This window comes from Pungitius pungitius, chromosome 8 (assembly GCF_949316345.1).
Source record: "Pungitius pungitius chromosome 8, fPunPun2.1, whole genome shotgun sequence".
Lineage (NCBI taxonomy): Eukaryota > Metazoa > Chordata > Actinopteri > Perciformes > Gasterosteidae > Pungitius > Pungitius pungitius.
Genome location: NC_084907.1, coordinates 8,536,560 through 8,562,883, shown reverse-complemented (window position 1 = coordinate 8,562,883; position 26,324 = coordinate 8,536,560). Strand labels below are relative to the sequence as shown.

The 26,324-nt window shown below is 43.2% G+C and overlaps 1 protein-coding gene across 9 annotated transcripts in view; it reads left to right on the top strand.

Moving 5' to 3' along the window:
- The first annotated feature begins 293 nt into the window (after nt 1-293).
- The window catches only part of plekha6 (pleckstrin homology domain containing, family A member 6), a 94,576-nt gene continuing 68,545 nt past the window's right edge, over nt 294-26,324 (top strand). For 2 of the 9 annotated variants that reach the window (XM_037490776.2, XM_037490771.2), the window contains exons 1-4: nt 8,303-8,523; nt 19,315-19,389; nt 23,353-23,467; nt 24,008-24,112. In XM_037490776.2, coding sequence (XP_037346673.2) covers nt 8,492-8,523; nt 19,315-19,389; nt 23,353-23,467; nt 24,008-24,112 — 327 coding nt within the window. In that variant the 5' untranslated portion in view covers nt 8,303-8,491. Of the gene's footprint in view, nt 462-8,262; nt 8,524-8,602; nt 8,688-19,314; nt 19,390-23,352; nt 23,468-23,861; nt 23,886-24,007; nt 24,113-26,324 lie in introns of those variants that run through there. The other 7 variants (XM_037490774.2, XM_037490780.2, XM_037490772.2 and 4 more) reach the window with 7 other exon arrangements.

The window sequence follows — 26,324 nt, the reverse complement described above, 5'->3', positions numbered from 1 at the left end:
TAATCTTATATTTTCTGCAACCAGATCTTGTCTCCCCCACTCCTTGTCTGCCCATGTTGCTTTTCTGCTTAGGGAGGGGTTCCTCACGCCTTATTGGCTCATGCCTCCTCTGTCCCTGTGACTGTCATGAAAAGGAGGACTTTAGCAGCACTGTGACGTCGCCCCCCTCCACCAACTGATTCTTGTCCTCTCTCTACCTCTTTCATCTCCTCCTATTGCAGCGTGACTGCTGGTGGATGGGTGGTCATGTGATGTTCTAATACCCAGGGATTTTGTTCCAAGCATGCTCTGTAGGCTCCCTTCCTCCATCCACCCAACCAGCTGCTCGCTCAGCTCAGATCTATTGTTGGATAATAGCGGCATTTAGCACAGCTCTCACTGAGTCGTTATATTGTGTTAGTGCACAGTCCTGTTTCACTTTGATCAATACAAAGACGGGGACGTGAAAGCGTTTGTAGCTGGTAAGTGACATGCGTGGTTTGTGTGTATTGTGCTCGGGTCGTTTGTGAGCTTGAGTGATTTAATAAGGTCTCAAGGTTTCTGTACTGAGTCTGAATCGTTCCACTGGGAGCTAATACTGTATATTCTTTTTTAAACACAAAACATTGCTTGACAGGAATAAATCAGTATTTGGTGTCTCACCCTCGTTTCCGACTGCTTTCACATTCACATGTGAGCTGGAAGCCCCCTGTCTGTATTACTCTGTAGTCTGTAGGACACACAAGACTCCATCATGAGCGCAAGCACAGCGTGAAGACACACGAGGTGTTAAGCAGCCACCGAGGAACAAGCAACCACCACCTGAGCAAATTACATGGATTTTTGTCACTTTCGTCCCTGTGGCAACCACAATCTGGACCAAATATTTGAACCCACTGAAAGATAGATGTCATCCATACAGATCAAGATAGATAGGAAAGCATGTGCTTCAAAGTAGGGACTGTCTTCTATACACAATATACAGTACATTTATTGGACGAAGACCAATCAAAGGCAACCATCCATACTACAACTTGGTACAAAAAAGGGCTGCTGCATTCACATAGCTGGTTCTTTGTTGGTTAGTTACACTTAAATGAGTTTGTCAAAAACACCTTTTCCTTCAATTGACTGATACTGTAAGTATAGGTGTAGGAAACATCCATGTGGTGTGTTTGCATGCTACTTAACAAAGTGCTAAGGCTGAATGCCACATGGCAGTGTTAAACTAATCCCTGCCAATTCCATTTCAATGTCCCCAGCAGAGCTGACCAGGAGAAAGGCAGGATGAGAAGGCTTTGATGCCTCAATCTCACTCTGTCATCAGCATGTGGACATTCATTCATGCTGTGTGTGTTAACAATAGGAGAAACCTCCCTGATATAGTTTGGTTATGTACCTTGGTGTGTGTGTGTGTTTGTCTGTCTTTGCTGTACATGCACACATGAAGTATTAAGAGGGATTTGTTCAACTTGCCACTATTAAAGTTAGCTAAATGGGTACATACAGTGTTACACCGGTAGGGGATAGAGAATGCCTCTCTTCTCCTCCAAGTCCAAAAAGGAGATACAGTCTTGGAGAAGCATGAGCAGTAGTCATCCCTCCTTCTGGAAAATGATTAGTAGGGTGGCCTAGCTTCAAACAAAAAAAACTTAATTTGTTCAATTTAACTTAACGTAACTGAATAAACTCAATGCAATATAAAGTAACTTAATCAAATGCACACTGATATGCCTCCCTCCAACGAGCTGTCTATCAGCCAGATATAGGTCCTACCATGTGTGCAGGTGACACCAAATTTTGAGGCCAAATGTTCACATACATACAGGGCGCTAGCCATTTGGGTGCCCTAAGCACAAATGCTTAGTGGAGCCCCCCCCAACCAACGAACCAACCAACCACCACCACCAGGGTTCGAAATGACAGGGGTCTGGGGGGGTCCCGGACCCCCTATAAGTCATTAGGGACCCCCTATAAGAATTTATTTTTAGATTTTTGGGGTCCTCGACAAATATTTTTAACATTAAAAATGATTGTGAAAAGGTCCTAATTGACGTTTTATATTAATAACAATAATTCATTTATTTCCTTGTTTAGGCAGCAATCAGGGCAGCTAATAGCATCACAGATTGTTGTTGTGGTCCTCCGGTGTAGTCTGTGTCGCAGACACGTAGGTTATTGTTGAACGTGGCAAAAACGAAGCCTCACAAAGAGTGAAATCCCTCATGAAAAGTAAGTGCTTCGAATATGTTTATATCTCCACAATAATTGCTTATTATAGTAAAATATTTGGAGTTGGTGTTCCTAAATCAAAAGTTGCATTAACTAACTTAGATACCCAGTGTAACGTAATGATCAGAAGAGTGCGTTTGTCAACGTTTCTTGCTGTATGTGTATGAAGCCAAACAACCTGCCAGCTAACAACAGACATGTAGCAGTTAGCTGGACTAGTTATTCAAAGCTAGCAAATTAACCTAATTATCCAGTCAGTGATTACAAAAGATAGTGAGGACTTAATTCAAGTCTGTGAGTTTTGAATGGGAAATGGGGGGTGGTGCTAATACGGTACAGGTGTCTTAACGGCCGTTATCTACCGGACCGAATAGCAATTCCGATTTCGGTGCCTTATTTAGAGGCACTTAAATGCCTCCCGCTTCTCCCTGATGCTCCGAAAACGGACGTTAGAGAGAACTGAAACAGCGCCGCACTGGACGCTAGTAAACACTACACTGGACAGCAGGTAACGTTAGCCTACCGTTAGTTAGCAGCTGAAGTATATATATTAAATATGTCAATGGAGCAACCACTGTTACAATACAGCTAAACGGTGTAAAAGTGTGTCTGTGTTTCACTGAACAGTCTGTAGCTGCCGTTGTCTGAAAAACAAACAGCTGTTGCGTTTACTTGAAATTCGCCTCGCCAGCTTTGTGCTGCATTCGAAGTTGTTGTAAAATACCCTTTTCCCATTGTTTTTGTCGTTTAACAGTAATTTACTGGTGAAATAAGTTTTTGTTAAAAGTTATTAATAATTCATTTAATGTTGAGCTGACTATCGTTTCCTTTTTTTTTTTACTAACTAAAAAAAAAGAAGCAGGGGTGCCCTGTAGGTCCAACCCCAGTTAACACTAACCTGATGAAGTTGTTAACAAATAAATAAAATATGTGCCTGGTCACTTAACATGTTGATTTCTTAGTTAGGTTCTCTTTATTCCCCAAATAACTTCTAAAGATAAATAATTTACATAAACAAACATTAAAAGAAAGAAATACCAAATACCCCCACAAGTATTGAAGTATATAACCGTGTAAGTAATAATGTGCATAAGTACAAACTGCACAGTAGAATTTACTTTACCATCTCTATAAAAGAGACCATTCTGCTATCCGATAGAACTATATTACAAACATTTTCACTACCATCAGTTGTCAAAGGCCCTACAGAGCCAAACGCCTGCATTTCCTAGCTTTAAAATCAGCTATCAGGTCATCATATGACAGTTTCTGAGCAATGTCCCCATTGATGCTGATGACAGCCAGACCACTTAAACGTTCCCTAATTACATCACGTTCAGACGAAAGGTTTTTCCAAAGTTAACCTTACCAAGAGCCGTTTCCCACTCATCATTTCATTACGTTGTGAAAGTGTCACTTGTAGCTAGGCTACTTTTTCACTACACAATAAGATTGTTTACATAACATAATTGATAATAAACGCAAAAAAAGGGAGACAGGAGGTTCCCCTTTTTCTCGACTAATTAGGTCTAGGCCTATAACTTTTGTATTGCTTTTGCATATTTACATGCTTTAGACATATTTTATTTGTTATTTATACTAGTAGCCTACTGTGATGATTTTTCGCGTTCCAGATTTATTGATGCCCCCCCAGGCACTTGGTGCCCTACGCGCAGTGCGTGATGTGCATGTGCGGAGCGCCGGCGCTGCATACAAAAACTATACCTTACAGCACCCTTTTCTCGCATTAGTAGACGTCGGGGGCATTGAAACAGAGTGGTCCACATTCAAAACTTCCCATGCTTAACATGGGGTGCGGTGTGTTGTGGCTTCAAGGTCTTTGGTCAAAACAGAGGGGGATCCCTGTGATAGGATGGCTAGAAGTTTGATAGATGTCATAAGTACAGAATAAGGAATAATACGTACACTTTGAGAGCACACAAGAGTGTGTGTCAAACAGATGTCGTTGGAGGAGCAGCAGCCATTACTGACACTGGGAAGAATCACACAAAGAGACAAAGACCATTAGCAAGTCCCTGAGGAGAAAACAAGGATGCACTACGTCCTGACCGAATAACACCTTTAACTCACAGCAGATGGAAACAAATTTGTGAATGCTTTTTCCATTGTTTGGGGCGTTTTTCCTGTGCCAATGTGAGGGTTTCTTCACACATGACTGTTAAGCCCTCTGAGGCAAATTTGCAATATCGTGCTATACAAAATTAAATGAATCATATAATCATGGCAAAAAATGACACCGCTCCCCTGCGAGGCTACAAGCCTGACAAAGTATCCCAGACAAGTCAACATTCAATGTGTAAGTGTTGGTAAAAAGTATAGACTCATTTTAAGTGCCTCATCACTCTAATCAATCAGATTATATTTCTTTAAATGGGCCTACTGGCAGTAAGCTTCATGGAATATATTATTATCCTATGAATTATCCAATCCATCAATGATTAAGTGAACTGCCCTTTTTTCCGGGGGTGTGGCGAACTAATCCAGCTGGCTCAAATGAACCTGCGCAGGACCAGGTTCAAGTTTTTCGATGTGTTGATATGGTGATTCATCCACACCTGTTTTGGGGAACCGAAAAGCCTGATCTACTTCATCTCGTCCTTAAAATTATACGGTTACTCAGTTTGCCACGTGTGAGGAACAGGGTCCAGGATGGCAATCAGACAGGCATCCAAATTCAGAGGGGCAGGCAGGAAATCTGTAGACGAGAATAGGCAAGAAGGCAGCATGGATGGAGCTATGATATATATTAAATTAGTAGCGGTTGTAGTACTATTTGAAAGAGCAATAGGTATTCAACAAAACAGCTTTATCCTAAGCTTCATGGTTAAATTACAGATAATCATTGCACCTTTTATTTTAAAATGATGGTATTGGGTGAGGGGGCAGGTGTTGAGAGACTATTTATATATTATTTGACAGAGTATTTGTTATTCAAACTAAGAAGTTATTAATTGATAGGCCTCATCAAATATCACAGTAAGAATGCCTTCTATGGGGGGGTTGTTTTGAAATGATGGGATGGGGGGAGGAAGAGAGGAAGAGGGTAAGGAAACAGATGTCTGTTGACAGAAAGCATGTGACTCTACTGATCAGCTGTTATGCTTTAGCTGTGTGAGTGCAGCGCTCCAAGTATCCATGGCAACGGAGCAGCTGGGGGGAGGGTGAGGGGGGGGGGGGTGGAGACAAGGAAGGGAGGTTCTGAAATGTCCTTTGTAAGACCTGAATACCTTCAGGTCCTGTCAGACTGAACTAATCAGCTAATACGGATCAGCTGCGAGTCAAAGAGCAGCCGGCGTGAGCGAGTAACCGTGACAATGGAGAAGCTGCGGTCACTAACAAGCTCAGAAGGGCAGAGAGTCAGTGATTTACACAGAATCCACACCTCAAACAAATGTCCCCTGGAGCAAAACTATATGGGGTAGCCAAAATTTTTTATTTTGGGAGACACAAGACTCTAACAAAGGCATCAGTGTAGTTTACAGGTCTCTCCGTGTTTTAAAACTGCTGGTAGAGCAATTTTAAAACATGTAAATTCTGGGGTTTAAAAAAAAAATTATGTCAGCAGATTTGAACGGTTTTAATAGCTGAAAGTGTGAAGGAGTTGAAAGGTGCGGCGGAAGAAATAGAATAATAATAAGTTGAATAAACGCTCCGAGAAGCGATGAACGGGCCTTCGCCTCTCCTTGCAGGTCGGGGGGGGGCACCGGTCAGCCGGACACGCGGGTCAATAAGAGGAAGAAAAATACTGATAACTTAAGTGCCTCAACCAGGAATCAAACCCAGGTCTACAGATTCCTAAGCATGGAGCCAACCATCAATGATCAAAACGTCACTGAATTAAGTTGGATCACCACCATTCAATGAAGGCAAGATTGCCCTCCATGAGCCTTTTCATATGTGGCGTGACAAGCTCTTTACCCAGTTCATCAATGAACAGCCAGCAAGCATTATTAGCCCACCTTGCAAAGAACAGTTGCAATGATCCAAAAAAAAATGAAGGTACACACTTGACACCTTGGAAAAGAATTGATCACAACAGTTGCTGGGGCAGGTTAAATGAAATACAAAGCAAAATTCAAATGTGGAAGCATTGAAATCATAAGTGACTACGTGTTTAACTTTATTGTGGGAGCCAAGTTTAGTAAAGAATGGAGCATATTTAGTAGAGATGAGCGAGTACAGCATTATCTGTATCTGTTGAACCATATAAATTATCTGTATACGTATCTGTACTCGGAGTGGGCGGGGCTTAACCCGGAAGTATGAAGGATTTAACCCGTAAGTTGTCGGGTTGTCTTGAAATGGGCTGGGCTTTAACCATTATGCTTTTTTAAGCATGCAATTGACCCTTCGCAGGAAGCTTGATTAACAGGTGATATGACCAATCATACATGAACTTGAAAAACAGTGTACTGTACTGACGCATTTCTGCGGTTAAAACAGCATTCCTTCTTAATTCTTATGTTCATTTATGTTTACCAGTCATTATTCTGTATCACTGATGATCATGAGAGAGAGGGGAAGTGTGTGTGTGGCTTAATTTGTAATATTAATATTTAGTTATTTAACACAACTAGTCAACGTCAGACACTGAGTGCGTGAAGAGAGCCAGAAGACGATAGAAAAAACTGATGACCGGCAGAGAAAGGGAGAGAGAGAGAAGGTCAGTGCGTGAAGTAAAAAATAAAAACTGGTTTGAGCAAATGAAAAAAAAATCTCCGACAGGCAGAGACGCAACGCGAGTCGCATTCTTAAGCACCACGTCTTAACAAGCCCCACGTTTACCTCTACTAGTTAAGAACAACAAACCGAAGTAAAAAAAATAAACCTGAAGCCGAAGAAATCCTTTTAATTTATCGGGAAAGACCCGCGAAAACTGATAACTGAGGGAGGGAGAGAGGAGTTCTGTGTATGAGTGAGCTGAGCAGGACACAGCAACACAATAAACAGTATGTGTGTAGGGGAGGGGCGCTGTGACTACCAGCCAATCACAGAACGCAGACACAGACAGCTACGAGCAATGAGGACTTTTATTCAATCCGAGCACAGATATTGACTCGTATTACTCGTATAATACTTGTACTCGGCAGAAGGGCTTTATCCGTACCGGATACTCGTTTCAGCCGAGTATCCGGCTCAACTCTAATATTTAGCATCTCAAAAGCACCATTGTTTCTTATATCAGCTGGACACGCGGTTAAAAATAGAGGAAGAAAAAAAAACTGACTCTACAGGGACCGTCAGCTCGATCCCGACATCCAACTACGAGCTTTAATATACGCTGTTGGAGCTGGAATTACCGCGGCTGCTGGCACCAGACTTTCCCTCCAATGGATCTTCGTTAACCAGTATGGATGAACCAATTGATCCATATATACGGCGCTCCGGATTATAAGGCGCACTGTTTTTCACAAAATTCAAAATGGCGGAAAAAAATCGGTAGGTGCATTTGCATACCATGCTTGACTTTTTTACAGAGCACATCCAAGAGCACCTGGGTGCAAAGGTTCAAGTCAATCGATAAAAGTGGGAAAAAAATTCCCAGAGGCAGCACTTACGCGGCCGCTAGATAGCACTTTTTTTTTGCCCCAAAATGCGCGACCCCAAGAATATCTAAATCTTTTGCACTTTTGAAGCGCATGCAAAAATCCAAGAGTTTTTGAAAATGAAAAAGGCCCCAAAAGTGCAATTGAAGTGGCGGAATAATAAGAATAATAATTCTTCGAAACTCAATAGGGCTTTGCCCGACTTTCAGTCGGCTCAGGCCCTAATAATTCTTTGAAACTCAATAGGGCTTCGCCCGACTTTTAGTCGGCTCAGGCCCTAATAATTTTTCGAAACACAATAGGGCTTCGCCTGACTTTCAGTCGGCTCAGGCCCCCATAATTCTTCGAAACTCAATAGGGCTTCGCCCAACTTTCAGTCGGCTCAGGCCCTAATGAAGATTCGAAGATTCCAACAATACTTGGAATGCATCAATGCATTCCAACAATTGTGAGGGAACTGAAAAAGCTGAGTGTGGCAATTCTAAGCCAGAGTATGTGTCTGTGTACCTGAGCGAGAAGGGCATGAAGAGAGAGAGGAGCCGCAGTGTGAGATATAAAGAGAAACAAGCAGAGAGGGAAAGAGAAAGGCATGCAGTCAAGGAGAGAGAGAAGAGGACAGTCTCTCTATCTCTCCTGCTTTAAGTTCAGTATTGTGTCTAATTTCTCATCCATCCAGCCGTCTGCACTTTCGTAGATGACTGATACAAAGGAGGATGTTGAAGTTCCGTGTGGACAGGAGAGTCGGGTAGGTTGTGGGATACGGGAGGAAGCGACACTGGGCTCGCGTAAGATGAGGAAGAAGAGTGGAGGGGAGGTTGATGAAGGAGTGGAGAGCAAGCAGCTTGGAGGTCAGAGATGACTGCATTGCAGTGCCAGCAGGAAACGCAGGGAAACCATAAGCCCCACTGTGTATGTAAGGTTTATATGCGTTTCTTGTGTAGACTGATTTTTAGGGTACTGTGTACTGGTAAGTGTGTGTGTATGTCTGGCGGGTTTCTACAGTGCTATCCTGGTTTTGCATGTGTGTTGTCGGTGAAAATTCCCTACTGTGAGCCTTCTTTGTTGTTTACTGTGTTAATCAGCTGTCGATCAGGGAGTGGGACTTGAATGTAATGTTATGTTGCTGCTAGATGTATCTACTGAGTTCATTTTGAATACAATACTCACTTAGGACTTAACATCTGATTGCAATTCATTTGTAGAATAATCCAAATATTTAAGAAAAAAGTATGAACATTGATTCTTCAACTTTAAGATGTATTTTGCTCAGGAATTGATTGAGCTGACTCAAGTGTTTTTCCCCGGGAGGAAATTAGTACATTGACGTAATTTAAATGTGGTGTTTAATTTACTGCTGTACATGATAGGACTATTGAAGGGAAACCACTCCTTGAGTCAAGTTGTAATAAGACAATGTAATGCATTGAATGACTTAACACGGTTGAAAAGTTCTTTTGAAAGACAATGTATTTATATCTACGAGGTCTAGAAAATAATAATCTAAAGTAAAAACATGAATTTTTAATATTATTTAATATTATTTAGCTCAAAATGAAAAGACAAGAACAAATCTTAAATGGCTTGGTTGTCATTTAAGCAGAAGCCTGGTCTTGTTATCTGGACCGATGTGAGACATCAGTTCTATTCTATCCTAGCGGAGGGTTGGCACAAGTGTTGCTGGTCCTCGGCGACACGTCAGGCCTAACAACACCCTTGAACTGTAACATTATTGAGGATAAAGTACAGCCTCTCGTACCTTATTGCTTAAGTATGTGTGTGTTCTTTTTATGTGTATTTAATAGTGTATGCTAATTTCATGTGAGAAAAATATAATGTATATAATATATAAAGTTTAAAGAAATTTGAACATAAGTAAATAGAAACCTGCTGCATCTTCTTTTGCATCCTGCTCAACAGAATATCCCATGATGAAATGTGTGAAAGTCAGGAAGAAGGCAAAAATCTAATCGCATGAGTTATCCACTTCATATCACAGTTGTTCGACTGACAATTATATTTAGCCAGCAGACGGTAGAAAAAAACTGATGAACGAAAAAGAGAGGGAGAGACAGTAGGTCAGTGCGTGAAGTAAAAAAAAATGTGAAAAAAAAAAACTCAGACAGGCAGAGACGCAACGCGAGTCGCATTCTTAAGCACCACGTTTACCTGAACTCTACTAGTTAAGAACAACAAACCGAAGTAAAAAAAAAAAACCTGAAGCCGAAGAAATCCTTTAAATTTATCGGGAAAGACCCGCGAACCTGATGACTGAGGGAGAGAGGAGTTCTGTGTATGAGTGAGCCGAGCGGGACACAACAACACAATAAACAGTGTGTGGGTAGGGGAGGGGCGCTGTGACTAGCCTATCACAGAACGCAGACACAGACAGCTACCCAATGAGGACTTTTATTCAATCCGAGCACAGATATTGACTCGTATTACTCGTATAATACTTGTACTCGGCAGAAGGGCTTTATCCGTACCGGATACTCGTTTCAGCCGAGTATCCGGCTCAACCCAATTATGAATTAGAAAAAGAGAAGACACGTCTGCCACTCAATTTCTGACCTGAAAAAATTGCTTTTTTAAAATTATACTACAGAATGTGTAGCCCCTGAATCAACCAAATGTGATAGTTTCCCTTGAACTCACACCATAGTGGTGGGCCTATTTTCTAATGATTTTCCTGAAAACGTGTGTTTCAGTGAAAGCTTTTGTTGTGCTTCCAATTGCTCTATGATGTCAATGAGAGCTTTTGCTACTCGGATGTGTGTTTGTGTGAGAGTACGCGGGCATGCAGAAAGCCTTTCTTCATTGCAGGCGGCGGCAGTGTGTGTGTGTTCTACCTCCCGTATCATGTGACCTCATGCTCCGGCGAACCTTTTTTTTCCGATGAAAACCATGCGGAACAATGTTCCCGTTTCTTTTTACATTTAGCTTCTAGTTCTTTCTTCTCCTGAAAACTTCCTTGCTTGATCCGTACATTCCACTGTATCATATTTCTTCTTCTCGGTGGCATCTCCCCTCACCGCCACCAACAACCATTTCACTTGGTCATTCATTATTTTTCATCCTGGCCCCAGCCGTCCTCATCCCGGTCAAATTCACCTTCCATTTAACTACAGTCAACCAGTTTATGTATATTCTTCCCTGAACAGACAACTATGTTCTAAAAGTCTATTTATTTATTTAAAATTAGTGGTAACAGGTTTCTGCTTACCTTGGTTTGAGGCGGGCTGGGAGTACACAGTGTTCAATGGGTGAAAGCATTTTGGACCGAATTTACCTACGCAGAAAAACTTTGCAATCCCGGATGAGCCCAAAATTGTTGGGATTTTCAATCCCTCCTAGTTGAATCAATCAAGTTAAAAGAATTTACATTTATTTTAAAGAGAAGAAGATACATTGAGCAATTCCTGCAGGTGCACCTGGAGACTACACACGTATCAGAAAGCGATCCATCTGCTCTATAGAAAAATAATGTAAATAGCTCACAAACAGGATCATACATCTCACACAACCAAGGAAGTTTAAGCTATAATGTTTTTTTTATTCAAGTATGTTTTGTAAAAAAACAATAACACTAAAAGATAAATAGACAAATATGTTTACTTTTACATTAAACTGTCAATTACCCTCTGCATCCTGGAGATAATCTCTCCAGAAGGCACCAACTCCTCAGGAGCTCTCTTGAATCTCCTCGGCTGCTCTCAGAGGGGCTGCTGGATTGTCTTGTGTTCCCGAGTGTGGTGAGTCTGTTGCGTCACTTCCTGTCGACAGCATGTTTGATGTCATTGAACTTTTTCAAAGCTCTAGCGATACCAAGTTGATTCTTTCGTGATATTGTCAGTTCAAGCGGCGAATTATCTACGTGAGGCGTTGTTTAACGCCTCACCGTCCAGCACTTTATCGTTCAAACGAATAGTCACTTAGACCAGTGTTGGGAAAGTTCACTTTGTACATGAACTAGTTCAAAGTTCAGTTCACAAATTTTAAAATGAACTAGTTCAGTTCATAGTTCAAACTTCAAAATATTTGAACTAAGTTCACAGTTCCAACTAGTTCAGTTCATTTTTTCCATATGTTGCTGAAAGCTATTATTTTTCAAAATTATTGCCACAGCCCATATAGAACCACAGACAGCAATAATTTTATCACTTTTAACACTGAAGCTAGGCATCAGATTTAATCTTCATATCTAATTTTGAATCCTTATCCAACCAGGGTTTACATTAGCATTGAGGGGACAGCATTTCCCCATTGTTGCTTTAATGCTATGTTGCTGTCCATTCACTCCACACTAGCAGCAGCTGCAGCGTTCACCTCTACAGTACATTTTCAAACACTTGCTGCTTGAATGGTCTTTTTTAAATAAGGAATAAAAACAGATATCATTAAGGTGCAAATGTTTACAAAGGTCAGATTCCTCCCAGCCTCACCGACCTTGTCAGTAACTTCCTAAAACTCATTTAAATGATTATACGCCGCCTCTTTGCTACACGCAGCTGTCGCCGCCATGCATTTCTTTTTTTTTGATGACGCATGCGGCGGTGCGACACTGGTGGCTGGTGTTGCCAGATTGGGTGTTTTTTCCGCTACTTATTAAGGCGCGTTTACGGTGTGTTTTCTACGGAAATCTGGCACCCTTTTGAACGATGTTAACCTGAAAAAACGTGCTGTTCATAGACACCAGAATGAACGAGTTCACAGTGACGTTCATCGGCCTTTAATACAGTACGTTCAGTTCACGTTCGACCAAAATATGAACGAGTTCATGAACTTCAATGAACGCGTTCAGGCACAACACTGGCTTAGACGTTGCTTAGCATCTAACCTTGTGATGTCTTCCCTCCCTACCTCCCCTGCTCTTTCTTGTTCGGTGTGTCACATATTTAGCTATTCCTCTGCCTCCCTTACGGATAATGGTACATGTAAGAAGTGTAGATCGGTTGGAGGCGAGGCTTAGTGAGTTAGAAGCCAGGCTCCGCACCATGGAAGCTCAGTCAGTAGCCGCTGTAGTTAACCAGCCATCTCCTATAGTAGGTTCCGGACCACATAGACGTATCGTTTTCTCCTGCTAACTGTCCCCCGGCAACCCCCGAGCGGCTGGGAGGCTGGGTGACTGTCCGGAGTAAGCATAGGTCTAAGTCGAAGCACACGGTTAACCACCAACCACTTCACGTTTCAAACCGCTTCTCCCCACTCAGCGACACACCCGCTGAGAAGCCAACTCTGGTGATAGGTAGCTCCATTCTGAGGAACTTGAAGTTAGCGAAACCAGGGGCCATAGTTACTTGTATACTCGGGGCCAGAGCGGGCGACATTGAGTCTTATCTTAAACTGCTGGCTAAGGATATACGTAAATTAGGGCTGTCAAATGATTAAAAATTTTAATCAAATTAATCAGAATTTTCAGTGGATTAATCATGATTAATCACACCTGAATCCTAACCATTTTTTCTTTTTGAAATGCATACTAAAGATAAATAACAGGACACAGATACATAATTATCATTATTATCATCATTATTATTTTTTACATAAATACATGTTATTGATATTTGATTTTTTAATTCATTCCAGAAAATAATCAAATCAATGTTATTTGATAAGTTACAGACTGATTTCCCTGAATGGCTCTAGAAGGGTCTCGAGCCTCTGCAGTTTATCCCACTCTGCTGTGAGTTTGTGCTCCTGAGGGCTGCGATGACCAGACATGACCAGACATGTCAACCCTCCCAATGTTTCAAAGCCCCTCCCGAAAATCTCCCGGACCGACCTTTCTCCCGATTTCCACCCGAACAACAATATTGCTGCACCACCCGTCACTGGGCGCGCCGTTTCAGACCGAACAATAATAAAGGTTACACCTTAAAGTCAAGCGCGGCGATTAGAACGACTGGCGCTGCAAAGAAATCCGCTAGCACCCCCATTTCAGTGTGAAATATCCCCATACCTGGGAGGATTTACATCGCATTGGCTTCTCTTCCTCCGCATGTTTCAGAACAGTATTACGGGTCTCTCCGATGGTCTTTCCTCTATCTCAGCGCTGCTCTTTATTTATTTTTCTTAGCAAAGCTCTGCTGGGCGGAGCTTTTCTTCTTCTCTGTTCCGCTGCGCGAGAACCGGGGGGAGGGGGGGGGGGGGGGGGGGGGGTGCGGGTCTCTGGCGCAAACGACTTGCTGAACCTGACGGCCTGACGTATGCCTGCAGGTGGCAGTAATGTGTTGTATAGGATGAAGTGCATTCCCTAGAAGAAGAGGTTCTTTCCGGACCTGAATAATTTGTCACACTGCGCATGCGTGAAATGCGTCAAAAAAATTGACGTAATTAACAATAAACAGCTAATTAACGCCGTTAACGCGCTATTTTTGACAGCCCTAACGTAAATACAGTAAGATTGTAATTCACGTCAGCGGTAATGACTCCCGGTTATGCCACTCGGAAGTCACAAAAGTTAACATGGAATCGGTGTGTACATACGCTAAAACAATGTCGGACACCGTAGTTTTCTCTGGCCCCCTCCCAAACTTGATCAGTGACGACATGTATAGCCGCATGTCGTCATTCCGCCGCTGGTTGTCGAGGTGGTGCCCAGTAAATAATGTGGGCTTCGTTGATCACTGAAAGACGTTTTAGGGAGTGCCTGGTCTGATTAGGAGGGACGGCATCCATCCAACTTTGGATGGAGCTCAACTCAGAACCTGACCCAGTTTCTTAATGGACTTAATCCATGACCCAGAGTTCAGACCAGGAAGCAGAGTCGCAGTCTTACACATTTCTCTGCGCTTCCATCCGAGCAGTCACTCAGCCATAGCGTAATTAACTCTATAGAAACTGTTTCTGCCCCACGGACACAGTTATTTAAGTTAAAAGGTAAACAACCGAGGAGTTATATTTAATAACTTTAAAAAAAGTTAAAAGTAATAATACAACAGTGCAACAAACTAGGAGAATTAAAGGGGGACTTTTGAATATTAGATCTCTGTTTTAGTAAATGAACTAATATCTGACAACCATGTTGATATTTTCTGTCTTACTGAAACATGGCTATCGAATGGGGAGTACTTTAGCTTAAACGAAGCGACTCTTCCAAGTCATGTTAATACTCATATCCCCCGAGGCACAGGTCGAGGGGGTGGAGTGGCAGCGATTTATGACTCCTGCCTTTTAATAAACCTTAAACCTAAACTGGATTATAACTCATTTGAAAGTCTGACTTTAAGTCTTTCACAGCCAACCTTGAAAATAATCCAGCCGGTTCTCTTTGTAATAGTGTACAGGGCCCCAGGTCCTTATTCTGAATTTGTATGTGAATTTTCACACTTCTTAACGAGTTTGGTCGTTAAAACGGACAAGGTAATTATAGTGGGTGATTTTAACATTCATGTGGATGTCGATAACGACACCCTTGGTACTTCATTTCTCTCTTTGTGTCACGGTTTGGTCTCTCTTCCTGTTTTAGTTTGAAGTTTCACGTTCCTTGTGGTCCTGGGTTAACTTCACTTCCTGCTTTGTCTTGTGATTGCTTGAGTGTTTCCACCTGTGTCTAATCACCTGCACCTCCCTTGTGTATTTAAGCCCTGTGTGCCAGTTGTTCTTTGTTGCGTCATTGTCTATGTCTACCCATCGTTGGTGCATGTTCTTTTGGCTTCTGTTAGTTTTTGTGCAAAATAAAGAGCACATTCCGGAAATCTGAATCCTGCGTTTGAGTCCTGCCTGCCTGCCTTCAACCTGCACCCTCGTCACCTGACACTTTGCTGGAATCAATTGGTTTCTGTCAGAGTGTAAACAGACCAACTCATTATTTTAACCACACGCTCGACTTGGTTCTTGTGTATGGTATTGTGATAGAACACTTAACAATCTTTCCACAGAACCCTCTCCTCCCGGACCATTGTCTGATAACCTTTGAATTTCTACTGCCAGAATCTCCTCCTCCTGCCAAGGGTTTCTACAGTCGATGTTTATCAGATACCACTGTAGCCTCATTTAAAGAAGCCATTCCCTATGCTCTAAGTTCAGTGTCTTGTCTCAGAAGACTCCTGTGAAAACTTCAGTCCGTCACAAATCTACCATCTTGTCGATACTGCCACAGGCTCTTTGAGAATGGCACTGGACGGTATTGCTCCTCTCAAGAAGAATGGCAACAAGAAGGAAGTTCGCCCCTTGGTATAACTCTCAAACCCGGAACTTAAATTAAACTGTGCGGAAACTTGAGCAGTTATGACGTTCCACCAAATCAGAAGGATCTAGGCTAACTTGGCAAGACAGCGTTAAAACATATAAGAAAGCTCTCTGTAACGCAAGAGCGTCTTATTACTCATCATTAATCGAGAAAAATAAAAACAATTCCAGGTTTCTCTTCAGCACTGTAGCCAGACTGACAGAGAGTCACAGCACTGTTGAGCCGTGTATTCCTGTGGACCTCAGTAGTAACGACTTTATGAACTTCTTCAATAATATAGATTCTAAATAAAGATTCTGACTATCAAAGAGACAATTGATGGTCTACTACCCCCAACCGGAGCCGACACGTCCTCGGATGTAGGAACCTTGGACGCAGCCGTGGGCCCTGATACCTAATTGAATGCTTTCTCTTCCATTGACCTTGATCAACTGACTTCTACAATTTTGAAATCCAACTCTTCCACTTGTCTCCTGGATCCGTTTCCAACTAAGCTGCTTAAGGTTTTTCCGTTAATTAGCACATCCCTACTGGATATTATGAATCTCTTTGTTGACAGGACATGTACCACAGTCCTTCAAGGTAGCTGTAATTAAACCTCTTCTTAAGAAACTTACTCTAGCTCCAGAGGTGTTGGCTAACTACAGACCAATCTCTAATCTTCCCTTCCTCGCTAAGATCCTTGAGAAATCTGTCACAAATCAAGTATGTGACTTTCTACAAAACAATGCTTTGTTCGAGGATTTCCAGTCATAATTTTGAGTGCATCATAGCACAGAAACGGCACTGGTGAAAATTACAAATGATCTTCTACTTGCATCGGACCAAGGACTTGTCTCTTTTCTTGTCGGACCTCAGTGCTGCATTTGACACCATCGATCACCGTATCCTGCTGCAGAGACTGGAACTGCACTCAGCTAGTTTAAATCTTATTTATCGGATCGATCCCAGTTTGTGCTTGTGAACGGTGAATCATCGAGGACCGTTAGAAATCTTTGAGTTCTCTTCGACCAGGATATGTCCTTCAACTCTCATATAAAGAAGACTTCAAGGACTGCCTGCCTTTTTTCATCTACGTAATATATTGAAAATCAGGAACTTCCTGTCTCAAAGTGATGAAGAAAAACTAGTTCATGCATTTGTTACTTCTAGACTGGATTACTGTAATTCTTTGTTATCAGGCTGCTCTTGTAAATCGCTTAAACCTCTCCAGTTGATTCAGAATGCTGCAGCACGTGTATTAACAAGAACTAAGAAATGGGATCATATAACTCCTGTATTAACTTCTCTGAACTGGCTTCCTGTTAAATCAAGAATATAATTTAAGGTACTTCTCCTCACCTACAAGGCACTTGCTGGTGAGGCACCGTCTTAGCTTAAAGAGCTTGTTACACCGTACTGCCCTAAAAGGCATCTGCGCTCCGTAGATGCTGGGCTACTTGTGGTTCCTAGAGTTCTAAAAAGGAGGATGGGGGCCAGAGCCTTCAGTTATCAAGCTTCCACTTTCAGTCCGGGTGGCAGACTCGGTCAGCTCATTTAAGATAAAGCTTACAACGTTCTTCTTTGATATTGCTTATAGTTAGGGCTGGCTCAGGTTAGCCTGGACCAGCCCTTAGTTAAGCTGCTTTAGGCTTAGACTGCCGGGGGACTTCTTAGGACACACCAAGCCCCTTTCTCACTCTCACTCTCTCCTTCCACAATCATCCATGTTTTATTAATGTACATCACTAATTCAGCTTCTTTCCGGGAGTTCTTTGTGCTTTCTCGCCTAGCAGGTCTCTGTGTATCATAGTTTCGTGCGGACCCCGGTTCTGACTCCTGGCATGGCTCTGCTGACACCTGCTGCTGTTATCATTACTTTAAATATGATTCATATTACTGTCATCATAAACCAACATTTTTCTGCTCTCCCTCCCCACAGAAGCCTCTGTGGATGGTGGTTCTATCTGATGGTGGTTGTCCCTGCAGTGGTCCTGCCGTACACTTGTTCTGATATTTGCAATTACTTGTATGATTTCTGTTAGAGGATTTGAATGTATTTTACATTGTTGATTCTGTACACATGACATCCATTGCAGTCTGTCCATCCCGGGAGAGGGATCCCTCCTCTGACGTTCTCCCTATTTTGGGGAGTTTTTCCTGTGCCAATGTAAGGGCTTTGCGATTTTGGGCCATACAAAATAAAATGAATTCAATTGTTGCTCCCTTCTGGAGACAGCCAAATGCTGAAGACATCCACTCACAGCAGTCAGTGTGCTTGGCTCATAGCAGAACAGTTGCTTCAGCTAAGTTACTTGAAGGCTGTTGAGCACATGGTTGTGCTCACATGCTTGCGTACACCTTCCGTTTTAACTGAAATATTGTGTGTGTGTGTGAGAGCATTTCAGTAGTGTGTATGAGAGCGTACAGTTTTTCAGTTGTTTGTGGGAGAGCATTTCAGTAGTGTGTGTGACAATATAGGTTTTCAGTAGTGTGTGTATGTGAGAGCATTTCAGTTGTGTGTTGAGAGGGTATTCTGAATAATGGAGGCACTTAGGATCAGGGGGGGTTCAGGTGAGGCGGAACAAAATTGCTGGATTACTTGAATAAAAAGTCAAAAAGAGCAGTTTGTTCTCACGTCTTTTTGTAATTAAAAACACAACAGCAGTGGTTATTAATAACTTTAGTCAACTCCGACACCTGGAAGAGATTTAAAATGAAGATGTCTACGTAAGAGTTTGCTACTTTTTTCCATTTCTCTGTCATACATGTGACATCGAAGAGCACTGCATCTTTATTTATATATTTGTCTAGTGTCTACAGTATCAAATCAAGGGGGTATTAACCGGTCAGGACCCTGAGCCTTTGGGGACAGAATAAAAAAGAAACTTTTTGTAGTTTGTGGAGATGTGTTTTTCGTAGAGTCATGGTTATAAATGTCATTAAGTACTCACATAAATAAAAATATTTTAGCTTTTTAAACACTTTAATCAGTATCATTTCTGATTATCTAACCCTGTATATGAGGAAGATAAATAAAGATACCTGTTTTCTCACCTGACTCTCTCACACACACACACACACAAACAGCAGCATGTGAGTTTTAAGCCCTGTTGTAGTATCCTGAATACTGTTACGTGAATTGAACAAAGACACAGCTATTGCATGCAGACACCTGCACTGCAGCTGTATTCTGATTCTGGGTATGATTCTATAAATTGCTGGGCAGCTGTAAAACCCACTGCTAATTCATGATTTCATATTTAACAACAAATTAATAAAGAATGGATTTCACTGACATTCCAGGATATCATCTTGAATATGTCATGTTGATCCATGTCTTCTGTGCCCCCATCTGTCTGTTTACAGTCAACATGACCAGAGCGGACCAGCAGTGAGCAAGTTCCGGCTGGAAGAGCCAAAAACAATACACTCCAATCTCCAGTAAGTGTGCTATAAAAAAAACTATTATTTATATATATATATATATATATACACACACACACAGATACAGACACACACACACAGGAGGAATTTAGCTCTGACTTGGTTGCACGAAAGCAGGTTGAATTAAACCCGGCCAAGTAACCATGGCGATTTATTATTTGAAGCTAGCCTGCTCCAGACTAGGCTAAGAGCCAGATTAATCCTGCAGCCTCATGTGTTAAATCAGCTGCTGCTTTGACCCGAAACAAACAGGTTTAACAGTTATTCCGTTGTTATGATTTAGTTTTATTAACATACAGCACTTGTCACTATTGCTGTCACCAGTTTGGTTTTAAACTCTACTATTGCAGATGTTTAGATCGGTGGTCCGAAACTTAACGGACCGTTTGACATGAAAACAAATAAATAAATAAATACAAACAATATTTCGCGGTTTGTAAGAAGGTCCCACGGATTATAGTCACGTCAAAATACCACCGGGGGAGGGGGTCTAGTTGTTCCAGGCGGTCCGACCGATGGGGCGGGGTTAGGGGGGGGGGAGGATTCGCTGATGGGCTAAACTGCGCAGTGGCGAGTGAACAATTGTCTGTGTGGCACTGCGCTTTTTTGCAAGTGGCATGTTTTATATGCGGTGGGAGATGCCGAAACTGTAAATGAAGGCACTATTTGCTGTACCGTCCAAAGTGTGTGTTTGGCACTACCTTCCCTGGCCACAGAAGAATGTGTTACACCAAAGAGGATTCCCACAAGATTTCAAATTTGCCTCAGAGGGCTTTACAGTCCGTACATATGCAACATCCTTGGTTAAGGCACTTACCAGCCTGCAAAATGTTTTATATTTTATCTTGACTGGTTGCCAGGATCTTTGCTATCCAGTCATGTTTGTGAACATTATTGTAGAAAGATTTAGAATTAGACACAGCATAGAGATTTGTGTATATGATTGTAAAACTTATCCTCGCAATGTGGTTGAGGGTTTAAAACTAGAAAATTCATTTTCTGCTGAAAATGCGTTGGAATTCAATTCATTTTTTTTCAATTCATTTTATTTTGTATAGCCCAAAATCGCAAATTACAAATTTGCCTCAGAGGGCTTTACAGTCTGTACACATGCAACATCCTCTGTCCCGAAACCCTCACATTGGCACAGGAAAAACTCCCCAAAATAGGGAGAACGTCAGAGGAGGGATCCCTCTCCCGGGATGGACAGACTGCAATGGATGTCATGTGTACAGAATCAACAATGTAAAATACATTCAAATCCTCTAACAGAAATCATACAAGTAATTGCAAATATCAGAACAAGTGTACGGCAGGACCACTGCAGGGACAACCACCATCAGGTCGAACCACCATCCACAGAGGCTTCTGTGGGGAGGGAGAGCAGAAAGATGTTGGTTTATGATGACAGTAATATGAATCATATTTGAAGTAATGATGATGGCAGCAGTAGGTGTCAGCAGAGCCATGCCGGGAGTCAGAACCGGGGTCCGCACGAAACTATGATCCATGGAGACCTGCTAGGCGAGAAAGCACAAAGAATTCCCGGAAAGAAGCTGAATTATAGCTGAATGTACATTAATACATGGATGATTGTGGAAGGAGAGAGTGAGAGTGAGAGAAGAGCTCGGTGTGTCCTAAGAAGTCCCCCGGCAGTCTAAGCCTAGAGCAGCTTAACTAAGGGCTGGTCCAGGCTAACCTGAGCCAGCCCTAACTATAAGCAATATCAAAGAGGAACGTTGTAAGCTTTATCTTAAATGAGCTGACCGAGTCTGCCCCCCGGACTGAAAGTGGAAGCTGGTTCCACAAAAGAGGAGCTTGATAACTGAAGGCTCTGGCCCCGATCCTACTTTTTAGAACTCTAGGAACCACAAGTAGCCCAGCATCTACGGAGCGCAGATGCCTTTTAGGGCAGTACGGTGAGGCACCGTCTTATCTTAAAGAGCTTGTTAGCTCTTTAAGATAAGACGGTGCCTCACCAGCAAGTGCCTTGTAGGTGAGGAGAAGTACCTTAAATTCTATTCTTGATTTAACAGGAAGCCAGTGCAGAGAAGTTAATACAGGAGTTATATGATCCCATTTCTTACTTCTTGTTAATACACGTGCTGCAGCATTCTGAATCAACTTTAAGCGATTTACAAGAGCAGCCTGATAACAAAGAATTACAGTAATCCAGTCTAGAAGTAACAAATGCATGAACTAGTTTTTCTGCATCACTTTGAGACAGGAAGTTCCTGATTTTTGATATATTATGTAGATGAAAAAAGGCAGTCCTTGAAGTCTTCTTTATGAGAGTTGAAGGACATATCCTGGTCGAAGAGAACTCCAAGATTTCTGACGGTGCTGTTGGATACCAGAGCAATTCCATCCATAGAGACTGTATCACGTGACAGCTGACTTCGAAGGCGCTCTGGGCCTATCATGATAACTTCTGTTTTTTCCGAGTTTAACATCAGGAAGTTGCAGGTCATCCAAGTGTTTATGTCTCCAAGACAATCCTGAAGTCTAACCAATTGGTTGGTGTCTTCTGGCTTGATCGATAGATACAGTTGAGTATCGTCTGCATAACAATGGAAGTTTATGCGGTGTTTTCTGATAACGTCGCCCAAAGGAAGCATGTACAGGGTAAATAGAATTGGTCCAAGCACAGAACCTTGTGGAACTCCGTGACCAACATTGGTGGTCCTTGATGATTCACCGTTCACAAACACAAACTGGGATCGATCCGATAAATAAGATTTAAACCAGCTGAGTGCAGTTCCTTTGATGCCAATCAAGTGTTCCAGTCTCTGCAGCAAGATACGGTGATCGATGGTGTCAAATGCAGCACTGAGGTCCAATACAAGAAAAGAGACAAGTCCTTGGTCCGATGCAAGTAGAAGATCATTTGTAATTTTCACCGTCCGTTTCTGTGCTATGATGCACTCGAAATCCTGACTGGAAATCCTTGAACAAAGCATTGTTTTGTAGAGAGTCACATAATTGATTCGTGACAGATTTCTCAAGGATCTTAGCGAGGAAGGGAAGATTAGAGATGGGTCTGTAGTTAGCCAACACCTCTGGAGCTAGAGTAGGTTTCTTAAAAAGAGGTTTAATTACAGCTACCTTGAAGGACTGTGGTACATGTCCTGTCAACAAAGACAGATTCATAATATCCTGTAGGGATGTGCTAATTAACGGAAAAACTTCCTTAAGCAGCTTAGTTGGAATCAGATCCAGGAGACAAGTGGAAGAGTTGGATTTCAAAATTATAGAAGTCAGTTGATCAAGGTTGATGGAAGAGAAACCATTCAAGTAGGTATCAGGGCCCACGGCTGCATCCAAGGATCCTACATCCGAGGACAGGTCGGCTCTGTTTGGGGGCAGGAGACCATCAATTTTGTCTTTGATGGTCAGAATCTTATTATTGAAGAGGTTCATAAAGTCGTTACTACTGAGGTCCACAGGAATACACGGCTCGACAGCGCTGTGACTCTCTGTCAGTCTGGCTACAGTGCTGAAGAGAAACCTGGAGTTGTTTTTATTTTTCTCGATTAATGATGAGTAATAAGATGCTCTTGCGTCACATATAAGAAGGCTCTCCGTAGAGAGCCTCTAGCTGAAAGTTGAAGAAGTTCTGAGAGGATTTGAAAATGTAATCCATTGGAAACCATGTTAAAAAGGTTGATGATTTTAATTTATATTAATTCAATTATAAGAGCTAAAAAGCTGAAAAGTCATAGCACACCTCTCCTGAAGGAGCTGAACATTTTAATATTTGAATGGTCTTAATAGCTGAAAGTGTGAAGGAGTTGAAAGGTATGGCGGAAGAAATAGAATAAGTAGAATAAAGAAAAGAAGAACAATACTTGGAATGCTTAATGCATTCCAACTAATTAATTATTTAGAGGATCAAAAGAGGTAGAAGAGCCAATGCTCCAATGCGCAAATAAAAGCTCTTTCCCATGCTTTTCTTTTCAGGCACGGTGATTTGGAGATGAATGGGAAAACTAATAACCCTTCTGAGAGAATCACCAACTCCAAAAGTGCCAATATGGTTTCAGACCTCTCCACAAAAGCCCAACCTTACACTCGGGTAACACACACACACACACACACTTGCGAGTAAGAAAAGAGTTGTTTCTTTGGATACTATCTTTGTACTGCCTCACATATCATCCTGAATAGGTTTGCATAGAATGCATACGTCTCTCTGTGAAAGGTCACAGAGTGTCCACTAAAGCAAAGCATTATTTAAGTTTTAAATTCAAATAATTTTATTTTGAATAGTCCAAAATTGCAAATTACAAATTTGCCACAGAGGGCTTTATAGTCTATACACATTCAACATCCTGTCCCGAAACCCTCACATCGGCACAGGAAAAACTCCCCCAAAAATGGAAAACCCTTCCATGGGGAAAAAAGGAAGAAACCTTAGGGAGAACGTCAGAGGAGGGAACCCTCTCCAGGGATGGACAGACTGCAATGGATGTCATGTGTACAGAATGAACAATGTAAAAGATGTACAATACATTCAATTCCTGTAACAGAAATGGGTTATGTATCTGTTTTATCAACAGATACATAACCCACATATCAATCTTATTTGGTCTCATCTATCTCTTCTGACCTGCAGACGTCTCGTACTCCCAGAACAGCAGCTATGTTTGGGAAGCGCTCATACTCAATGCGCAGGAATCCCAAAGCAGAGGTCACTAAGCAGGGATGGTTGCACAAGCAGGTAAAACATATTTTCTCTACTCTCATATTAAAGCAAAATTCCTCTGGTCAGATTTAGTACTACTAAAAAAGCGCTTACATAAGCACTGGACAGACAACGTGGGAGGGAATACAGCTGCTGCCGACAGCCTACCTGTAACCACACGGAGCAGCGTGAAAGACACCAGGATGTGTTGTAACCCCAGCCTCTGGCAAATGAACGGCAGACAGGTGCTTCGAGGCCACCTTTATACGGCATTGTCATGCAGCAATTGGCTGTGATCCAGACCCAGCTGAAAGTTATTAGGACGATTTACAGCATACTGCCACACCTAGTTCCCTCTCAGGGAACTCAAGCTGCGTAAAAACGCTGTGGGAACGCCTCTGCGTGACCGCGTCATGAAGCACGTGTGAAATCTAACCAATGGCGAGCTGGTCCATCATAGGCGGGCGACGCCAGGACCAGGACGCTATAAAAGGGACCCGTGGCTCCGGTCGCGCCGAGGCACAGCGACGGATGTCGTGGGGGTCGCAAGTGGATCTCGCGGAGGATTCCGGGACGGCTGAGGCCTTTTCCCGGCCTTTTGCCGCGGGACCCTGACATCCAGGCTGAGGTGTTGGCGTCCTGAGGGAAGCGGGTGTCCGCTCGCGTTTACAACCCGCGTGCGGCTTTCTATTCATTAATGGCGGAGGCTAAGCGACATGGCTATGCTAGCATGCCGGCCGCGGATGTGGCCCTGGCTCGGCGGAAGTGCAGGCGGACGGCCGCCGCGAAGAAGGCTTCGTCCAATAGGCCCTGACGCCTTAAGGGTCAGGGCCCAGAGAGTATCCCCACCGGAGGGGCTAGGGTGTTACCGCATTTTTCGGTGCTCCCTTCTCCCCAGTACTCTCCGGGAGTCGGTCCGTTGTCCCTGCCACCGCTTCGGGGTACGACCGGATCCAGCGAGCGCGAGCCCGAGGGCCGTTCGCCCCCTCCGAGGAGGGTTCCAGCTCTACTACACCAGCGCTACCAAGGGGCCGGTACCCCTGAGAGACTTTTTGGGAGAGTGGCGAGCCCGCCCCAATGTATCTCAATGCGTCCTGCGCACAATCGATGAAGGCTACGCCACCCAGTTCAGGTTGCGGCCGCCTCGAGTTCGCGGGGTACTACCCACCTTAGCAGGCTCGGATATTGGAGCGAGAAGTACAGACCCTGCTGCAGAAGGGAGCCTCAGAACGAGTTCTTCCTCCAGACAGAGAGTCGGGCTATCACAGGCGCTACTTCACCGTTCCAAAGGAGGATGGGGGTTTGCGTCCGATACTAGATCTCCGCCGTTTGAACCGCGCTGTTGCGGAGTTGGGCTTCAAGATGCTCACTCTCAAACAGATCGCGCCACAGATCAGGTCCGAGGACTGGTTTGTCACGGTAGATCTTCAGGACGCTTACTTTCATATTCCCATCCTCCCACCACATAGGAAGTTACTGAGGTTCGCTTTTGGGGACAAAGCTTACCAACACCGGGCTCTTACGTTCGGCCTAGCCCTCTCACCCCGTACGTTTACCAAATGCATGGACGCTGCTCTGGCACTATTGCGTCTCCAGGGCATCCGCATTTTGAACTGCATAGACGACTGGTTGATTCTAGCGCCATCCGAGCGGCTGGCGGCCCAACATCGAGGTGTTGTGCTTGCCCACATCAACCGTCTGGGGCTGAGACTCAACGCCAGGAAAAGCGTGCTGTCCCCAGTGCGTAGGACCACCTTCCTGGGCATTGTTTGGGATTCGACCACGATGCGGGCACATCTGTCTATCGCTCGAGTAGTTTCGATCCTCTCTGCAGTCAAGCAGGGAAAAGTATCGCTACACAACGTTTGCATGGCGGCAAGCTGGCCTCTCCCCACACGTTCGTGAGATTTTACCGTCTAGACCATAACTCTACGCCTGGAGCACAGGTGCTCTCGTCAGAGTGTGCGTTTTAACTTCACACCACGGTCACTTGCTCGTATCGTGGAGTGGGTATTGGCGTTCCCACAGCGTTTTTTACGCAGCTTGTCTCCGGTTACGTATCTAACCGTAGTTCCCTGAAGGGAACGAGACACTGTGTAAACTTGGCATACTCCCGGCTTGCCCGTAGGCACTTGATTCGGCCTTTCGGGTCCCTTTATAGCGTCCTGGTCCTGGCGTCGCCCGCACCAGCTCGCCATTGGTTAGATTTTACACGTGCTTCATGACGCGGTCACGCAGAGGCGTTCCC